Source organism: Branchiostoma belcheri, unplaced genomic scaffold, assembly GCF_001625305.1.
Source record: "Branchiostoma belcheri isolate BF01 breed outbred unplaced genomic scaffold, Haploidv18h27 scaffold12, whole genome shotgun sequence".
NCBI lineage: Eukaryota > Metazoa > Chordata > Leptocardii > Amphioxiformes > Branchiostomatidae > Branchiostoma > Branchiostoma belcheri.
The window spans coordinates 4,845,968-4,865,252 of NW_017802602.1; the positions used below are offsets into that span (position 1 = coordinate 4,845,968).

At 43.5% G+C, this 19,285-nt stretch overlaps 1 protein-coding gene across 1 annotated transcript in view; it reads left to right on the forward strand.

The window, feature by feature from the left end:
• Positions 1 to 17,451, forward strand: part of LOC109462723 — a 35,564-nt gene extending 18,113 nt beyond the window's left edge. Inside the window, exons 2-19 of the mRNA XM_019759282.1 lie at positions 7,095 to 7,226; positions 7,667 to 7,807; positions 8,036 to 8,156; positions 8,310 to 8,558; positions 8,788 to 8,907; positions 9,219 to 9,335; positions 9,567 to 9,944; positions 10,108 to 10,223; positions 10,388 to 11,562; positions 12,256 to 12,320; positions 12,413 to 12,688; positions 12,824 to 13,260; positions 13,379 to 13,504; positions 13,724 to 13,986; positions 14,102 to 14,700; positions 14,856 to 14,930; positions 15,091 to 15,168; positions 15,844 to 17,451. Of these exons, the coding sequence (XP_019614841.1) occupies positions 7,730 to 7,807; positions 8,036 to 8,156; positions 8,310 to 8,558; positions 8,788 to 8,907; positions 9,219 to 9,335; positions 9,567 to 9,944; positions 10,108 to 10,223; positions 10,388 to 11,562; positions 12,256 to 12,320; positions 12,413 to 12,688; positions 12,824 to 13,260; positions 13,379 to 13,504; positions 13,724 to 13,986; positions 14,102 to 14,700; positions 14,856 to 14,930; positions 15,091 to 15,168; positions 15,844 to 17,045 (5,475 nt within the window). The 5' untranslated portion in view covers positions 7,095 to 7,226; positions 7,667 to 7,729 and the 3' untranslated portion in view covers positions 17,046 to 17,451. The remainder of the gene's footprint in view (positions 1 to 7,094; positions 7,227 to 7,666; positions 7,808 to 8,035; positions 8,157 to 8,309; positions 8,559 to 8,787; positions 8,908 to 9,218; positions 9,336 to 9,566; positions 9,945 to 10,107; positions 10,224 to 10,387; positions 11,563 to 12,255; positions 12,321 to 12,412; positions 12,689 to 12,823; positions 13,261 to 13,378; positions 13,505 to 13,723; positions 13,987 to 14,101; positions 14,701 to 14,855; positions 14,931 to 15,090; positions 15,169 to 15,843) is intronic.
• The last annotated feature ends 1,834 nt before the right edge of the window (positions 17,452 to 19,285 follow it).

A 19,285-nucleotide genomic window follows, 5' to 3' on the forward strand; every position in this document is an offset into this window, starting at 1 on the left:
TGTATGTATGTATGTATGTATGTTTGTATGTATGCATCTCGGGTGTTTTGGCGCAGAAAGCTGCAGCATCCTGTAGCTTTAGCTTGGTGTGCCAAGAAATAATAACGAGCATCCTAATCTTAAAGAGAAAAACTGCTAAAATATATGCAACTGGCAATTGATCATTCACGTAATGCTGTATAAACCAGACTGAGATGATAAGACGGAAATTGTACGAAACTTGGAAAAATAATGTAAAAACCTTGTTTGAGTACTTCCTGGCTTAAAAGCAGATCAATACATAGAGATAAACAATTAAAATGTTGGGACGTATTCAATGTGTGAGTTCTGAGCCTATGTATTACGCAAGGTTAACATTCATCTAAGATATACACGCTTATATTATATATGGTTAGGTAAACAATCATCTAAGATATACACGATATATAAGGTTAACATTCATCTAAGATATACACGATATATAAGGTTAAAAATCATCTAAGATATACACGATATATAACATGTAAGGTTAAAAATCATCTAAGATATACCTGCCCCACACTAACCACAGCCAGTATACTGGCAAATCGTCCTGAGGTCATTCATCCCGTTACTATCGAGTACGTCATCGCGTGCGCTATGAATCATGGGAGACCTACCTAAGCTTATTTGACCTTCTCACCTGCGGACGTAACGGACCAGCTCTGTCTTCAAGACGCCGTGAGAACTAACCTGTACGTCTTGTGACGTCAGAGCTAACAGCCTTCGGTTCCTGGAGAGTCTAAGAACCCTGCAGAGACCTTAAAGACTGGGAAAAGGTCGTCAGACTCTCCCAAGACACTTCTGGAAAAGTTCAGGTAAACCCGGAAGTAACAGGTGTATAACGGTGCACCTGCCAGATGTAGCAGCGCCTGAAGTACAAAAACTAAAGAAACTTTTACCACAGCCCTTTAGTCACAGATAAACTGTTCATGTTGAATGAATTAGAAAGTTATTGACGCTTTGTTTGTATGGCTTTTGAAATTATCGCTCCTTTGTTTGTACAGTTTCATTTTTAGTGTTTGGAAACGCTTTATAATTTGTAAATCAGGTATGTCGTGAGTGAACTGTACATGATGCAATGTCTGTTCCACTACTATAATATTGTTTAGGGAGAGAAATGATATATCTGTGTGTCTGTGTTTGCGCTACAGGAAGGCACTAGATCCATCTAGTCTTAGTTACGACAGTGTCACTAGGCAGGTGGTGTGTATCTATCTGTAGGGTCAGACCAGGCATGGACGGAAGAGAACAGGAGACAATGCAGGAAGACGAGGAGTCCGGGTCTGAAGAGTCGAGTTGGAAGAAAAAGGAGGTAGAGTAAAGAAAACATCATAAAGATAGAAGTGATGTTACACACGGACAAGCCCCACAGTGCATATAGTGGTGTATATCTATAACAGGCCTTTTCCTCTAGCCTGATGTAGATGGTCCGCCCGTAAGGTGGTCTCCTTGCGACAGGACAGCTCGGTAGTCTTTTTTTACATTTATCTGTAACGTTACATACTACTTCTATGTTTCTTTTCAGATGTGTTTGTACCATGTTATTTGTCTGTATACTATGGGCCGTTGAGTCTGAAATAAACAATAAACATATGTGAGCTATGTACAGAAAGATGAGATAAATGATACATCTTATTTATAACTTTACACTGAGAGACATGAAAGGAGGTGAAATATCAGTATGACGGATAAATGAAGGGATAGGTGTTGAATCTTCTCACATGCCGAGTGTTGTTCTGATTGACTGAGTGTTGACAGTTGTTTCTCCTGTTCCTGTCTGCTGCCGCTATAGGCGCTGTGGAAGGCTGCAGAGGACGGAGACACGGACAGAGTGAAGCAGCTGTTAGCGGGGGGAGTCAACCCTAATGCTGCTGAGGACTCTTGGGTTTGTTGCCATGTCTTTCGTCATTTTGCTTATATATGGTGATGAAACATTTAAGGCTATGTAATGAAAATCAAGAGGTCTTGTGTGGGGGAGGGGGGGCAAACCGTTTAAGAGCAAAACAGATGGGGAGGTTCAGGGCGCACTGGTCGCTGCACCCGTCTTCAGCTTTCAGCTTGTCTGTAACATACCCGTAACATTTCACAAAGCAACTAGGAATGGCTACCATGAAACTGTGTCAGCTTTACTGACAGCTGGTGCAGATTTGAACTCACGGGATGTTGAGGTAGGTAGATTGACTATTTATTTATTTCAGCTTTATAACAACAAAATGTAAAAGGTTGGGGGAAACAGGAACATACTCCTTTTTAATGCCCCCACCAATATAAACTGATAAGGATTACATAAATAATAAACAAAATAAACAATAACAGAAACCATGACAACACTATTTACAAGGGTGATGACAAAGAATTAACAAATCATATAATGAACGTTGAAGTAAATAGAACTGCGAGCCAACGATAAATAATAAATCATTCGATAAGTAATAAATGATACATAACAGGTCGGCAGCAGTATGAGAAAAAACAGCAAATGAAAACAATAACGATGATAGAAGTGATAATAATAATAATATCAATTATTAACAACATTTGATTTGAAAAGGTACCTAGCAAAATAATTCAGATGAATAAATAAATAAATCATAATAATGATAACAAGATATCCGATTGGGGTGATTAGAATGGAGAACACTTGCGACAAGGACATTGAGTAAGCCAGGTGCATATATTGTTGGGATGGAATCTGTTGTTGGTAAGAGAGAGATAGTAAACTAGGATTAATTTCTTAAAGGTGGTTATAGAGGCTGTGGGGCATAATTTTAAAAGTCTAATATTAAGGGGTAAGGCGTTCCAAATGGGAACAACTCTTTGGATCGAAGAAGTAATTTTTATAAGTAGTAGTGAGGCATTTTTTGGGTTGAAGCTTGGCCTGAGAGCTAGATCTTAATGAAGTGTGAGCGTAAGTTATGTAGTGCTGAATATCTATTTCATAATGGCCTAGAAAACATTTAAACAGGAAGGATAGGTCAAGTAGTTCTCTGCGATAGGAAAGAGGTAAGAGAGAGCAGTTAATCAGTCGCTCCCTGTAATCCGATGTATAGTCGTTAAGAATATATTTTGTGGCACGTCTCTGGACTTTTTCAATGGTGGTGATTAGGTTATGATTGTGAGGGGACCAGATCATCGAACAGTATTCAAGTTTAGGCCTAACAAGGGTTCCATATAGAGATTTTTTGACGTTAACTGGGGCACGGTGACCAACAGACCTTTTAATAAAACCAAGGGTTGAGTTCGCCCTGGACGTGATACATTTAATGTGGTTTTTCCAAGACAGAAGGTGGGAGATAGATACTCCAAGGTCACTGAATTCTGTGACTGAGGAGAGCACATGACCCTCCATTTTGTATACATGGGACACCGGCGTTTTAGACCTACAGATTGTGAGAACTTTACATTTAGAGGTATTGAATTTCATCTTCCATGTGTAGGTCCAGTCGACCATGCTGTCAATATCTCGTTGGAGAGAAATACTATCAGAAGGCGAAGTTATTTATTTAAAACATTTGGAATCATCTGCGTAAAGAGCCATAGGGCATTCTATAGAAGACGGTAAGTCATTAATATATAATAAGAAAAGTAAAGGTCCCAAAATGGACCCTTGTGGGACTCCATACATAACAGGGAGCCATTCCGAGAAAACTCCTTCAGCGACTACCCGCTGTCTACGACTATTGTGATACAAGAAATATTCCTGTACCATTTTGTAAGATTTGACATTCGTCTTCTACATAGCTGTTTATGTGCTGACTACCCTTAGAACTGTCACCAACATGACTGCACATTTGTTCTTCCTGTTGTCATGCTGATGAAGACCACCTGATGTTTTTTACAGCAAGACTCTCCCCTGCACCAGGCAGCCTATAATGCCCTCCATGTGGCCCGGTTTACACTGGGCAAAATAAATCTGTCGGGCGTCAAAACGCGCGGCGGGCGCCAAATCGTCTAGGAGACTTTTCGGTTTACACACGTACACAGGGACTGTGGCTCCCGCTGCGTGCCGCTGCTGCGGCGGGCTGTGGCAGGCTGCGTCGCGCTGCGTCACATGAACCCTGACCCTGCCGTTCCGGTTGTTTGAGTCCTTGTTTGTTCGTTTGTAATAGAAGTACTTTATTTTATGGACTTGTTTTCGTTGTACCGTTCCTTTTAATTTGCATGCTTTTAGCCCGAATCTGCCCTAATGCCTCCTTTTTTCTTTGAAGAGATTCATTTGTCACGTATAGATACAGTTCCTAGTGAATTCTTTTATCAGTGACAACTTTGGAAGGGTAAGGATACTAACCTCCAAATTTTCGATGGCTATCAGTCCATCTTGTTCACGGAGTGGCCTAATCTCGCGAGAGCGCGAGACTAGGCCCGAGACTTGCAAGGAAAAAGTCAGAGTAGCCCTCAGACACTGTGGATACCCAGAATGGGCCCTGAGGGAGGGGGAAAACAACTCCAGAAAGGACAAAAGTAGCAAGGAACAGAGTAAGACTGGAAAACAAGAACAACTCCCAGCGAGTTACGTGGTTCTACCCTACATACATGGAGTCACAGAGAGGTTGAAACGTGTATATGCAAAACACAATGTGAGCCTGTACTCCAAACCGGGCTTCACCTTACGTAATGCCCTTGTGAGACCCAAGGACCCTCTAGCACCTGGTGAGAAGTGCGGTGTGATCTACAAGATCAAGTGTGAAGAGTGCGGGGAGGTTTACGTTGGTGAAACTGAGCGGTCACTGGGGGAAAGGACTTCTGAACACCAAAAGTCATTACACCAGAAAGACTGCAAATCTGCGTTAAGTCAACACCAACTCCAGGCTGGTCACAACATCACTACCAGGCCCATCTCTGACATTATTGAAATCATAGATCAAGAGTCTCGTAACCCACATAGGAAGATTAAGGAAGCGGTGCACATACAGTTGGAAGGTGCCAAGCTAAACCGGACAGAAGGTTGGGAGCTCCCCAAGACTTACTTACCCTTACTTCGGAGGGAGGCGACGGGGGGTGGGACCCGACAGACCGATGCAAGTCTCGGGCCTAGTCTCGCGCTCTCGCGAGATTAGGCCACCCCGTGAACAAGATGGACTGATAGCCATCGAAAATTTGGAGGTTAGTATCCTTACCCTTCCAAAGTTGTCACTGATAAAAGAATTCACTAGGAACTCCTTTTTTCTGTTTACACGCATACAAATGTGTCGTACAGCTTGCGCCGCGACGCCCGATAAATTTATTTTGCCCAGTGCAACGGGACCTGTGTCAGTTTTACTGACAGCTGGTGCAGATGTAAACGCACAGAACATGGTTGTTGGTACACTGATTGCTGTGATACAAGAACTATCTTTGTGCCATTTTGTAGGATTTAAGATTTGCTGTTTAAAATATCACAAACAAAAACACTGTTACTCGTACCAACATTTCATGGGGCACTTTTGTCTGTTCTGGTGCAGATGTGCACAAAACGATAACGGTGGTGGACTGACTACTTTATTTCCGAAACATTTTTATGTCTTATAAGATTTGATATTCATCTTTTACATAACGGGTTACTTGCTGAATTCTGTTAGAATTGTCAACAAAATAACTGCACATTTGTCCGACCTGTTGTCATGCTGAAGGTCATCTGATGTATTTTACAGGAAGGGTCTCCCCTGCACTGGGCAGCCTGGAGTGGCCACCATGAAACTGTATTAGTTTTACTGACAGCTGGTGCAAATGTGAACACACGGGACGATGACGTAGGTAGAAGGATTGCTGTGACGCAGAAATATTTTTATGTCTCTTATGGGATTTGACATCTTCAGTTGTATAGCAGTTTACTTGCTGAATTCCGTTAGAATTGTCAACAAGATAACTGCACATTCGTCCGACCTGTCGTCATGCTGAAGGTCATCTGATCTATTTTACAGCAAGCCTCTCCCCTGCACCGGGCAGCCGGGAGTGGCCACCATGAAACTGTGTCAGTTTTACTGACAGCTGGTGCAGATGTGAACGCACGGGACAAGTGGGTAGGTAGACTGATCGCTGGGACTCAAGAAATATTTCTGTATCATCTTGGAAGATTTGACATTCATCTTCTCAATCTTCTTACTTAGTGGTTTATTTGCTGTCTACAATTTAACATGTTGTCAACATGAATATGGTACGGATTAGAACGCATGGGGCTATACAGCATATAATTAACTCTCAGAATAGAATACATCATACATTTTTTGGTGTCCTAAAGCAAGGGTTGCACATATATTATCATGCATATAGTGCCCTGTATATGTACAATTTGGGGCTATTTTCGTGCAACGCATCACACCACAGCGAAACGCAACGAATGCGGAAGTAACTACCCCATCGCATGGCAAAAAAGGCCAGGGGTCGATGACCTGATTAAGACACGAAATTGAAAAATATTGAGCAAAAAAATATCAGCAGGATTTAAATTGTAGTGCTACCGTTATTATCCATTATTAGAAACAATCAGCATGAATGGCAAATGTAAGGAATGGTTTCAAGCCAGCTTGGAGTCAGTAAGTGATGTTAATATATACATTCATAAGGTGTTGCTATTTGAGCATACTAAGGATGAAAAATTACACCGTCAATGCCCCAACAGGGAGACACCCCCCTCCATTACGCAGCTATATATAGTCACCCCAAGTGTGCGGAAATACTGCTGCAGCACGGGGCTGATGCCGGTCTCAGGAATGAGGTCAGTCGGTTCTTTGGTAAATAAATGACCACCAATCCAGAAAATTAATACAATATTGGCTTTACTTCTTTTAAAACTTAAAAAAGAAATGATGATCCACATACATCATAATGATGATACTACATACATTACTGCCCGAGGCAAGGAGGAAGCTGTTGTTGGAATAAACACACAAATCACGATGTGTTCAGTGATATTCCTGCATCGTATCACAGAAACACCTACAAACCAATTTCTTTCTAGACATGGGCTTTGCTGCTGTACCTACTGTATAGCCCTGTATATATTTTAGATGCTTAATTGTCTACTCATTCAGTCGTGTTTATTTCAAATATTTCAACATTCATAAGGCTTTAATTCACTGCATGTTCATTCCCAGGATGGTCAAACGGCGGAGGACATCGCTGCAGATGAGGACACACGTGACGCTGATCCGGACGACGAAGATGACGAAGACCGAATTATTCGTGGTAGAGAGGAAATACTGAAGCTTCTCCGACAACAAAATAATGTGAGTCGCTTTAAAACTTCCGTAATGCAAAATCATATAGCATTATATCTAAAGAATATGATGGAGATGACTGTAAATTTCGGTTCACAAACAGCTGTTGACAATATCAAACTACAAGTTGAAGATATCGATGATATAAAGTTGTTTTTAGTTTATCTGGTACGCATGCTAGTATTTTTTTTTTTTAGTTTCACTTAGAATTTTTGTATTCTGCTTGGCAGGCTGTAGAGAGATGCATTATGACTATCATCAGAATTGCGTAGAAACATTTAGTTACGAGGGAAGTTGGAAGGCATGCGATCTATCTATAGAGACATGTACGTGTATGTGTACAGATATATGTCAAATTTCAGCCTGCTGCAATGAGTACTGTTTCAGAAAGAATTGTGGAACCGCCTTCATACCAAACATAACTCACTTTCACGTATGCATGTTTGCAGGAAGTCTCCACACGTAAGAAAGACTACGATCCTGTACTCGTCCGGTTCTATGAAGAAAGAGGAATGACCGTGGCGAAGAAGGATTGTCCGTTGATAGAAGAAGCAGCTAAGCAGAGCGGGAAAACTGTAGACCAAGTGAAGGTGTGTCTTTATGATGACTGATGGAGCCCTTGAGCTTAGTTAGTTGTATCTTACTAACGGCTAAAACGTTTTGTGCTGATAGAGGAGCTTTAGCTGGAATTGTTGGTGTAACTCGTAAATTTTCTGTATCAAGAGCCTTATTAAATCGTACTCTGTGCCTCAAATGAATTGTGATTCATCTTTTCGTTGTATCAACCTGGTTAACAGTAATTTGTAATGATTTTCCAGAACTTCATCGGCAACTATCGTAGGAGTAAGAGCGGCAGTAAACGGAGCCTCCCCATAGACGACATGGGGACTGAGAACATCACGGGACATCGTGAAGACTTAGGGATGTCGGCAAAAAAGGGTAAGGTGTAACACACAACTATTTGTAAATTTACTGTTGAATACTTGACTCAGTAGATCATTCTATCTCAGACGTCGGCTTTACGTAAGTGCACGAGAAGTAAAGTGATACAATTATAAATGTCTGATAAAATACTAAAATCTTCTCATCCAGGAGACAGCAGTGTTCCACTCGAAATACAGCTGCGGGGTCCTGGAATGCAGCAGCTGTACTCCCAGGCCTGCCGCCAGGGGGCGCGACCGGTGCACAGCGTGCGCGGGCTCGTGGTTGGTCAGTTAAGATCCGGGAAGACGTGTGTCGTCAGGAGGCTGACGGGAGAGAAGGCTGTGGAGAATGAACCGATAACAGACGGCATCGAGATTTCACCCAGCGTGAAGACCAAGACTTGGCGGAAGGCAAAAGGTCCGAAAACATGTTCATATCTATCACCTGGCACGACATTATAGTCCTTGCTACTTAGAGAGTTTCGGCCCATAAGTACGTGTCATGCAATGATACATGATCATTTTGCATCTAAAAAAACAACAGATCACAAAAGAACATGAATACCATGTTTGTTCAAGATGAAATTGCCAAACGAGTCTCAGCTGTAACAACGAATCATACGGTATATGGCATCTATTGCTTACAGAAGAGCCAGACGAATTCAAGGAAACCATGGCAGAACGATTGGCGGAACAACAAGAACGGGACAAACCACGCACCCGGACATCGTCAGGAGCCCAAGGAGCAGTCAGGAAAAGGTCTACAGGTATCCAATATCACTTTTACATATTAATATGTACATGTGTATATTATATCAATAGACATAATATACACATGTACAGGGCAAAAATGTTAACACCCAGGACAACGACGCTTAAAAACTTACTGTTAAAAAAAATTAAAAGTATGGGGTTTTATTCATTAATCTAAAATGTATGCACAGAACAAGAGAATTGACACCTATATATCTTTTTCACACCACATCATCTACGTATTGCTAAAGTTCTCTCTCTAGAAAAACACATAAAGAGACGAAGGGACAGTGATATCTCACTGAATTTCTCGTGTTTATATAAGATGCAGGAAAAGCAAAAAAAATGACAAGGAAACGGACTTTGCAAACGCAGCAGGAGAAACAACCGAAGGGCGAGACGCCGACGCAAAGCCAACAGACACCAAAACTGCAGAAAGAAGGTGGAAATTCATTATTAGATATTTTCACAAGTAAGAAATGCACATTATAGAAGATGTAGAAAAGGGAACTTGTTGCTTTACGTTAGACGGTTCTTTGTTGTAAATGTATGTCTTTGAGCCAAGTTAAACCTATTTGCAAATGTAGTAATTGGCCTCTACAGAAAAGATGCAAAAGAATGAATGGCATTAAAATTGTAAGATCGATTAAACAAGACAAATCTTTCATTGCAGGGAGAGAAGAAAGTGTGGTTACGACTACGTCACGACAAACACAAGACATGCCGGATGATGTCAAAATAAAACCTCAACAGCGACTTCAGAGCGACGTGACGGTTCTGCAGCAAACACAAGACATACCGGATGATGTCATAACAAAAGCCAAAGAGCGACTCCAAGGTGGCGTGACCGAGGAGCAGCTTGGAACAGCCGAACACCCGCGTCTCTCCCTCTGGGACTTCGGCGGCCAGGCCACGTACTACGGCTCGCACCAGTGCTTCTTCACGTACCGCGGGATCTACATCCTGGTCATGTCACTGCTGCAGAAGCTGTCCGACCCAGTTCCTGATCTGGACTACAAGGCGGCAGCGGACAATCTCGTAACTGGAAGAGGTACGTACCACTATATAATACTTCTTTAACTGTGAACCTACATGTAGGTGGTCGACTTCAAAGCTTGAACATGGGAATCAAAGTTAAATCTGTAACATTGTTAAGCTGATTAGGCAAATATAATTTCGTACACAAAAATGATACGACATCTCTACTTGTCCAGACTACTTGGACCACTGGCTGAACTCAGTCCGCACACACACCCTGGTGCACGGGCGGGAGCAGACAGGAGAGCCGCGTGTCGTTTTGGTCCTCACGCACAAGGACAGAGTCGATGAGGTATGAGGAATGTTTTCGTAAATCTACGAATAATTCTAGGTTGTCTTTGCCCTAAAACTTGTAGTTAATATTCTTGGCTGCAAGGTTCAGCCTTGGGTTGTTTTCTCAGATTGATCAACAGTACGTTGAAGTCCTTAAAATGAATTTGTGCTCTTATTTTTCAGTCGGACATTGAGGAGTACAAGAAAGATATACGTGATCACATCAGTGGTAAGGCTGCCGGTAAACATGTCTTGCCTAAGATATTTGTCATCGACAACTTCAACGAGGACAACAGCGACATTGACGAGCTCCGAGAATACCTCCGTGAGGTGGCGAAGGGTCTGTGGTTCATGGGCCAGGAGGTGCCGATGACTTGGCTTCATCTGAAGTCCAAACTGATGGACAAGAGGAGAGAGGACGACCCATTCTGCCGTTTCCAGGATGTCGTAGATCTGGCCCGAAGTGATGACGTGGGCATCACGAACGACAGCCATGTTGCCGACATTTTGACCTTTCTACACGACCTTGGTGACATCATCTTCATCAACGAACCCGTTCTCCGTGATCACGTGGCCCTTCGACCTCAGGTGATGATTGACGTCTTCAAGACCATCATCACCGTCCCGGAGTACCAACAGGACAGGAGCACGGACGGAGAGGTTGCCGCCATGTGGAGGAGGCTGGAGACGAAAGGCATCCTCAGTGACAGGCTGTTGACAATCATCTGGACCAAAGCAGATCAGAAGATGCAGAAACCCTTCCTACTGCGGTACAAGCCCTTCCTGAAGCGACTGATGGAAAAGTACTACCTCCTCTGCAATGCCTCGCCGATCGGTGGGTTAGATGACACGGCAGACGAGCCTGAGAAAGAAGAGATCTACTTCGTACCATCTCTCCTGGCCGCAAAGCCGAACGACAGCACCTTGTATCCTGGACACATGACGAGATACCAGCATCCTCTGTATGTCGTATTCGACAACATGTTCCTCCCAAGTGGCATGTTCTACCGTCTACAAGCGATTTGTGTGCGCAGGTTCGGTCTTCAAGAGTCCCGCGTGTTCGCCGGCTGCTGCCGCTTCCCTACTGACGATGTAAAGCAACAGTTCGTGGTAACCAAAGTGAAGCATTACCTGAAGGTGGAGCTTCTGTCTGCTGAAGCTGAAGACCAAACAGTGTTCACACAGGGCCTTCCTGTTAGAAAGTTCCTCAGCAGTTGTCTCTTCGAGATCAAGGAGAAGTGGATCCCGTCCATCCAGTATGACTGGTGCTTTGGGGAGGAGTCAGAAAAAGGAACAGGAACACCAGTATTCTACCGACTGTCTGACATCGAGCAAGAAACGGCAACGGAATCCAGTCGGTGAGACCAGTTGTATTTTCAATTTTTCCGTTAATCAAACCCTTTCATTTGATAAGCGCAGTATTCTTCTTGAACTTGTCTTGTATGTCCCTAACATTGCACTGTCAGTAAGCTATGTGTGACTAATTGCACGGTGGTAAAATCTGGGCTGCAAAGTTCCCACATATCATAGAACCCGAACTGTGTTCGATCGTGTTCGATCTGGGCAATTCGAATCGAACCCGCGTTCCATTTCGGGGTCACCTGCGGTCATTTAAAATAAAGCGGCAAAACAAGCCCTTCTGCCTGAGTGCCTCGCAACAGATAAAAAACAACACTTTTCCATAGATACAAACAGTTTATAAAAATCGAGGATCTGGGGTAATATACGTAGCCAGGTTTGAACGATGTTTGTCTTAAAACGTGACATGACTTGTGCTCGGAAACCCGAAAATAATCGTGTTTCTGAGCGAAATTTTGAAAAATCACTGATTTAACATAAACGGCTATCATTTAAACGATGTTAAGACGATAATTTCATTTTAATTTGACGAAATTTACCACTTAATATTATTTGTTTATTTTCAAATGTTTTACGGGTAGCCCAAAACAGGCCAAAATAGCGTCTTGTAACCCGATACTTTTTAGAACGCGCCTAGCAATGGGAGAGAATGCCGTAGTGACAGACCGCCGTGTTGATAGTTTTTATCTCAGTTTTCCAGAAGACTTCATCAATGTCTGGATACGTGGCAGAAGTGATACGACAACGTCCTGTGCAGGTAAAAACATTCAGATGTCTGATTTTGTCTAGCTCATTTTCTTAAAGTAGTTTTTTTTACTCGTTACTGATGAAAACATGTTGCACATGCAGAGAACTCAGGTGGTTCCGGACCCGTGATGATAGAGCCCACGCTGAACCCAGACGCAGTCCACACGATCGGTCCTGTCTTGGACTGTATGGAGACCTGCAGAGGGCTGAATCTGGCGCAGTGCGATCGGATCAGACACGAGCTCACATCCGTCAGCAGGTTCAAAGAGTTGGTCGCCACCGTCAACAGGGCCGGAGACATGTGCCGTCGTTTCCTGGGTGCGTCCGTGGAAGTTTGTCTGCCTGAGAGAGCACCCATGTTCCCAAGGGAAGAGAGAGGTACGTCTTCCCTGGCTGTAGTTTGAAGCCTCTGATTTATCTTCCTCCTTATGTGATGCTTTGTCCTGTTTAACAGCTTTTTTTTCTGACACTTTGTTCATACTTCAAAATATTAATGTTCACATTTATTCCCAGGGAACGAAATTGTTCTCCTACACACCGGAGACTACAATGACAAGCTGGTGCAGCCACTGTTGAAACAGGCAGTCCAATCGTCCAGCAGGTACGGGGTAACAGTGTCTGAAGACGTCATCGAACCAGGAGAAATCATCACAGACAAACTCTTGCACCATCTTCTCCAACGGAACGTCAGGATGGTCGTACCGATCATCACACCCCAGACTCTCCACAGCAGGCACTGGTCCACGCTCGGGTACGAATTCTGCGTACAAAACAAGAACCTGGTCTTCCCGGTCTTCGCCTACCCTGAAGGAACCAGAGAGCGTTTGCTAGAGGTGCTCGGCAGGCGCTGTGCTGGGATGTTGGATATGACAGCAACAGAAGTACCAATGACTGAAGGAGAGCTATCCAACACCAAAATTGGTCTCGTTTCAGCAGATATCCTGAGGAAGGTGCGTTGGTATAGTGCAATGTTCAGTACGATAATTTTATTCAGATCATCTCGTGGACCAAGACAGGCGAGTCGAATCGCTTTTAGTCGTTGTAAATAATCCCAATTTGTTTCTACAGGCGTCGTCTTCTGTTGTGCTGAACACGTACAGAATCACAGAAGAAGGTTGCCAGATAGAGGAGGATGGTGTCACTATCTCCTTTCCAAAAGGATGCGTCAAGACGGGGAGGTCCCTGTCCTTGGAGGTAAAGTCATGTCTACTTTCTTTGCTTTGCAGTTTGTGTCACATGCCGTCCCTTTAATCCTATGTCTAGCTTAGAGACAATTATGCAGCTTCTGTTTTTGCATTATAGCCGGATAATTCGTTTTCCTAATTACTATTAATGAGCAGCCGTGAAACATGAACTTTAACCCCAAATCCACCAAGGATCTATTTTGCCACCTATTTTATTGTAATCTTTCAGGTCGAAATGCTGCCCATTGACGACGCCTTAACAAAGGCTTTCTCAGCTGTGACCCCGATACTGACTGTGCACCAGGAAAAGGAGGAGGAGTTCTTAGAGCCTGTGATAGTCACCCTGCCGTGGGCATGGAAGAAGAGCGACTGCGGCACATATAAGACCGTCCTGATGGAAAGGAAATCAACTCCTCCCCTGTGGTCTTTGCTTAGGACAGAGTTTCAAGAGACAGAGGACGCGGTCACATTCACAACGAGACATTTTTCCGGGTAATTAACATAACTTAATAGAGCAATTATTTCACACGTTTTAGGCAAAGTATTTACTAGTTTCTTGTTTACATGGCGTCTTCAATATTTCTCTTCCTCTTGTTTAATCTTTCAGGATTGCTAGTGCCAAGGAAAGTGGCAAAGGCAGAGAAACTTCGACCTCTACTGCAGAGACTCCAGGGAACCAGGAGGAGACAGCCAATCGGGAGGCGTCAGAGTCAAATGTTCCATCAACATCAACATCTCCAACAACTTCTCTGTCATTCCAGGCGTGTTGGAACAGTTACATTGAAAACAAAGTGTACCTCATCATTAACCCAAACAAGGCAACAACAGACAACGACTGCATCCACCTCATGTGTGTTCACAAGAACGACGACCCCGACGACTTTTTCCACGCTGAGAATATGTTGCCGCTCCCACCGTTTCAACAACGCATCGTCATGGGCAGGGAAGAAATGATAGACGCCAAGTTTGATGAAGAAAAAGAGGTCATTGGAGATTCTAGTGATCTTAGGGAAGGTATCATCTTCTTCTTCCCCCTCCCACCAGTCTGCAACAGGTCGTCCGTTGGACTGATTCTGAACAACCCGAGCCAAAACAAAAAGATGTACAAAGGGGCCGTCCATTTCAGACGACTTTCTGAGTCCGGAGCACAAATAACAGATCTCAAGCACCGGATCCCGTCAGCAACAGTGTTTTTCCACTCCGAAGGTAGGTCTATTCTGTTTCTATCCTTGATTTTCTATTTGTGTAATACTATGCTAATGATATATATGATGCAGAGGAGAAGCAAAGTTGAAATCCACACTAATAAATTGTCATTTATTTAAGCTGTAAACATTTTTCTCATCGTATGTCCATTGCAGATGAGGGGAAGACAAGTCAGGTTCAGCAGAAGGAAGGCACTGTGGTCAAGGCGCCCCAGATACAACATAAGAAAGGTAAGATATAACATGATAATTTTGTACCATATTCTAAATGCTTCTTCACCTTTTGCCTGAGAAATATCATTCCGTTGGACGGTACGTCAAACAAGAAAAGGGAATCGTATGGATGACATGGTATGGCTTAAATTGCTTAACAATCTTATATTGATTACAGGTGGGAAGAGGAAAGCCAAAACGCGGCATGTCGGCGAGTCCGGCGACAGTGGCCCCCCGGTAAAGCGACCGAAGCAAGGTATGGACGGAGTTATGCTGTGAAATATCACTTTGATAGCAATACTCTTATTTTAACTGATTGCAGACTTAAGATCCAATGATCCAATGTAGCCAACTATAATTTTTTAAAGTTTTCAGCTGAGGAGATAAGTCAATGTAGAAAAATTATATTTTTGACGCAACAGTCGAGTTCCACCGATAGGACATTCAACCAAATACTCTTTCATCGCCTGCATGGAACTCTATCATATAACTCATCACTCCACGGCCTTTGGACAACTGACAATTTCCTGGAAAGGTTAACCTCATTTCATCTGAACCGCTTTTGAAAAAAACATCATATGAAAAAAAACCATCTCAACACTAGAAACAACAACATTATACGCCTATGCAGCAACAGTTTTGGCGAGCTAACTTTGTATGCTCCGCCTCTACGGAGGATGATAGATGATGATGATGCAGCAATGTAATCTTCTTTGTAACCGTCAAATTTCATTGATATCTTTAGACTCTGAACGCAGTCAGAGTGCAGTCGAAATACAAGTACTTGGGGTCATTCTTGTGGTGTTTTATATACATATGTATAATTTAATATATACAAACACTGTGTTTCCCGGCCTACATAAAATATCAAGCAATTTCATGTGACAAGGCAAATGAATGAGTGTTTCCTTGTTTTTGACCTGATTTCTAGGATCTGCTAGAAGGCCTTTGGTGCTGTTGCTCAATGATGAGTATGGGACCAGAAAGGGTGGAATATCCACAGTCAACCGTCAGATTGGGTGCTTTCTGGCTTCAAAAGGAGCGAATGTCCTTTGCACAGTCCTGAATGCCACACAACAAGACAAGGATGACGCGGCTGCTGATGGAATTCAGTTGATTTTTCCAACGACGTTTCCACGTGATCGGAGAAAAGCAGAAATCTCCTGGCTAACATTTGACCACCAGGCCCGATATCCAGGCCTTCCCTCACATGTAGACTTCATCGTCGGCCACGTCCACATCACAAGCCATGCAGCAAGACGGATCAAGGAACGCTTTCCTGGCGCCAAACTCATCCAGGTCACCCACGTGATGCCAGAAGAAACCAGTCAGTACAAGGGTGATGAGAAGGTGATGAGCATCGGACAGGAAAGTCTCAGCATTCTGGATGACCTACGAGATGCTGATGTTCTCTTCTCGGTTGGGCCATTGATGTATGACTACTACAGGCATCAGACGAATCAGCTAACACTACAGCATCATGAACTCTTGCCAAAGCCTTCTGACATCTTCATCGATATGAAACTGAAGCCACCCGCCGACACGGAAACGAAAGTTGTGCTGTCCATCGGCAGGGTCAAGGGTGTGGAGAGGCTGAAAGGCGTTGATCTGACGGCGAAGACCATGGGCAAGGTGATCGACAAACTACCCAACACGAAGTGGCGGCTTCGCGGCTTCAGACGTGATGATTTTCAAGCAAGCAGGAGCATCATCGAAGCCAATACGGGTAGATTCCAGTTCGTACCCTTCACACCTCTTGAATACGGTACACAGGAGGAGCTGTGCGAGGACATGAGAAAGGCCGATGTCGTCCTGATGCCGTCTCGCGCAGAGCCATTCGGACTGGTTGGTCTGGAGGCCATCGCCGCAGGGGTGCCAGTCGTGATTTCCAACAAATCTGGTCTTGCAAAGTTCCTGACGAAACAAGATCCCGAGTTTGACCGCACGATCGTAGAGATCGACGATGACGATGAGGAAGCCGCCAAAACGCTGTCCAAGCGCATCATTAAGATCCTGAAGGATGGACCCAGGGAGTTCAAGGCCGCACAAAGTTTGAAGAAAAAGCTTCTGGACTCAGAGTACTGGGCTGAATCACACAGCAAGCTCCTCCAAACCTTTGGCCTGGAGGGCTGAACGTTTAACCAATGGCAAATGGCACTTGGCAGTTCTACTTAATATGGCTTCAGAACCCACCGTGCACACGCATCTTGATCAACCGTCTGTCAAACATGTTGTATATACCAGTAAACAGGTGTACATGTATATTATTCCTTAAGTCATCTATTCTGCAAACCAATGGATATGTGGGTAAAGCATCAAGTGTCCATATCGACCTGGTAACGGGACTTTCTCAGATGGCAGTACTCTGCAGATGCTCATTCTGAACTGTTGTTAACATAATGAGAACAATCAACATTCCATATAAGCTTGTACACAGTGGATCCCTACAAGCTCTTGTACTTTTTATTGCTATGCAACATTAGATTTCATACTAGGATTTGATACTACAGATTTTCCAGTTAGCTGAAGTTGACATGCTTTAGATGCTTTGACTCTATTGTACATAAAATTTTATATACAGTATTATAGTAAGTGTAAGATTAAATGATGTTTGAAAACGACGCAGACGCTCCAGTTTAGATGATGATTGTGTTTTAGAGTTGTCAGGACTTGATAAACAGATCTTAGAGTTGGACGGCATACCATTACAGATGTAGATTATATGAACTTTCTCTTCATTCACTCACGTTTGGATTTGTTTGTTTTTTTACTGTAAAGAAGAAGACGTTAGGAACCAATTATAGATTGTAACTTTTCCTTATCAATACCTTCCCACTCTTCCACTGTAAAAAACGACAATAATGGAACTATTGCACAATCATATTACTTCTCTCTAAACTCTAAACAACCTTCCTGACCAAATATGGTTATGTTTTGACTTGATTCTGGTTGAAATGACCGCCTGTGTTCTCCCAGACGGAAATGTTACAAACAGGATGTAGCGTTTCCTTCCAGTTCTTTCCATGCATCATATTTTGCCTAAGCATCAAAAATCGAATTTAAACAAGACGGTGGGGTGTGGTTCGCACATCTATGTCTTCTTCGAAACAGAAATGCATCGCTACGACCCACTCCAAGACCAGTGGTGTAAGAAGACCCCACCAGGACGCATCCCTTGCCTCTTCACAGCCATTGCCATGGGAACAGAGATCTTTTGCATGGGGGTTGAATTTGATAGGATACACGTGTGCGATATTGAGACAGACATTTGGAGGAATCTGAGCGATCGTTTCACAGCACCCTTGATAGACCCTACTTCTTTGCACTAGAGAACCAGCTGTATACGCTGTTACGCACCACGAGCCTCATCTCGGAACGTATCCGTGAGTCGACTCGTATACATGTACGTGTGTATACGACCGGTCTACAGGTGCTTGGAACGAGTCGGACTGCACCCTGCCTTACGAAGGCTGGGAGCCCTACGGTACAGCTGAAACATGCCCTGTGGCAAAGATGTTCCTTCCACACATGTACAGTAAAGACGTTCTACCTGTGATGAGACAGAATGCACTAAACATACAAGGTGTCCCCGGGGTTGAAAATTCGGCCTGATGTTGTTTCACGCTAGACTCTACCAGGCTCCGCGGAAATAGTAGAAATTGGCCGAAATAAAGGGATAGTATACTAGAGAAGATCCCGGGTCATAGAAGATCCAATTCGCGACCCGTGGGCACGAGGAAAAGACCAACGCATGCCCTATGTGCCGCTCAACCTTGTCAAATGTGCCATCGATGTGCTGTCGAAACTAGGGCTGGGTACCGGTTCAGCTGGACCTGTTTGGACCTGAACAACATTCAAGAACCGAGTCCAAAAAACCTAAACGCAAAAACCTGATCATCGGACCTGATGTACATTTCTGTTAATTTTAGAGTACATTTTGGTAGATTGTACAAACATCTTTAGGTAATCTGGTCATGGCAAGTGAAAAAAATAACCATGAATCAAACTAGATTAGCCTAAATCCATGTTCGTCTCTTCTGTAACAGTGGGTTCCATTTTAGGTCGACAAAAAAGTTCACGGACCATGAGGTTTGTGGTAGTACCGAGCGATAGATATCATCAAGGCATACACGTACTCAGTTAAATTGCTGCTACTACTGTACTTCAGTAATAAGGTCCAGGTTTAGGTCCGGACCTGGACCTGATCCTCTGAACCTGTTCCGAACCTGGACCTGAATTTTCTGAACCGGTACCCAGCCCTAGTCGAAACCCTAAAAGCACGATGTGGTCACGGTCTGACTTTGTTCTGCACAACTTCGGACAATCCATGAACAAAACATATCAACACTTGAATAAAATCGTACCTTATTACC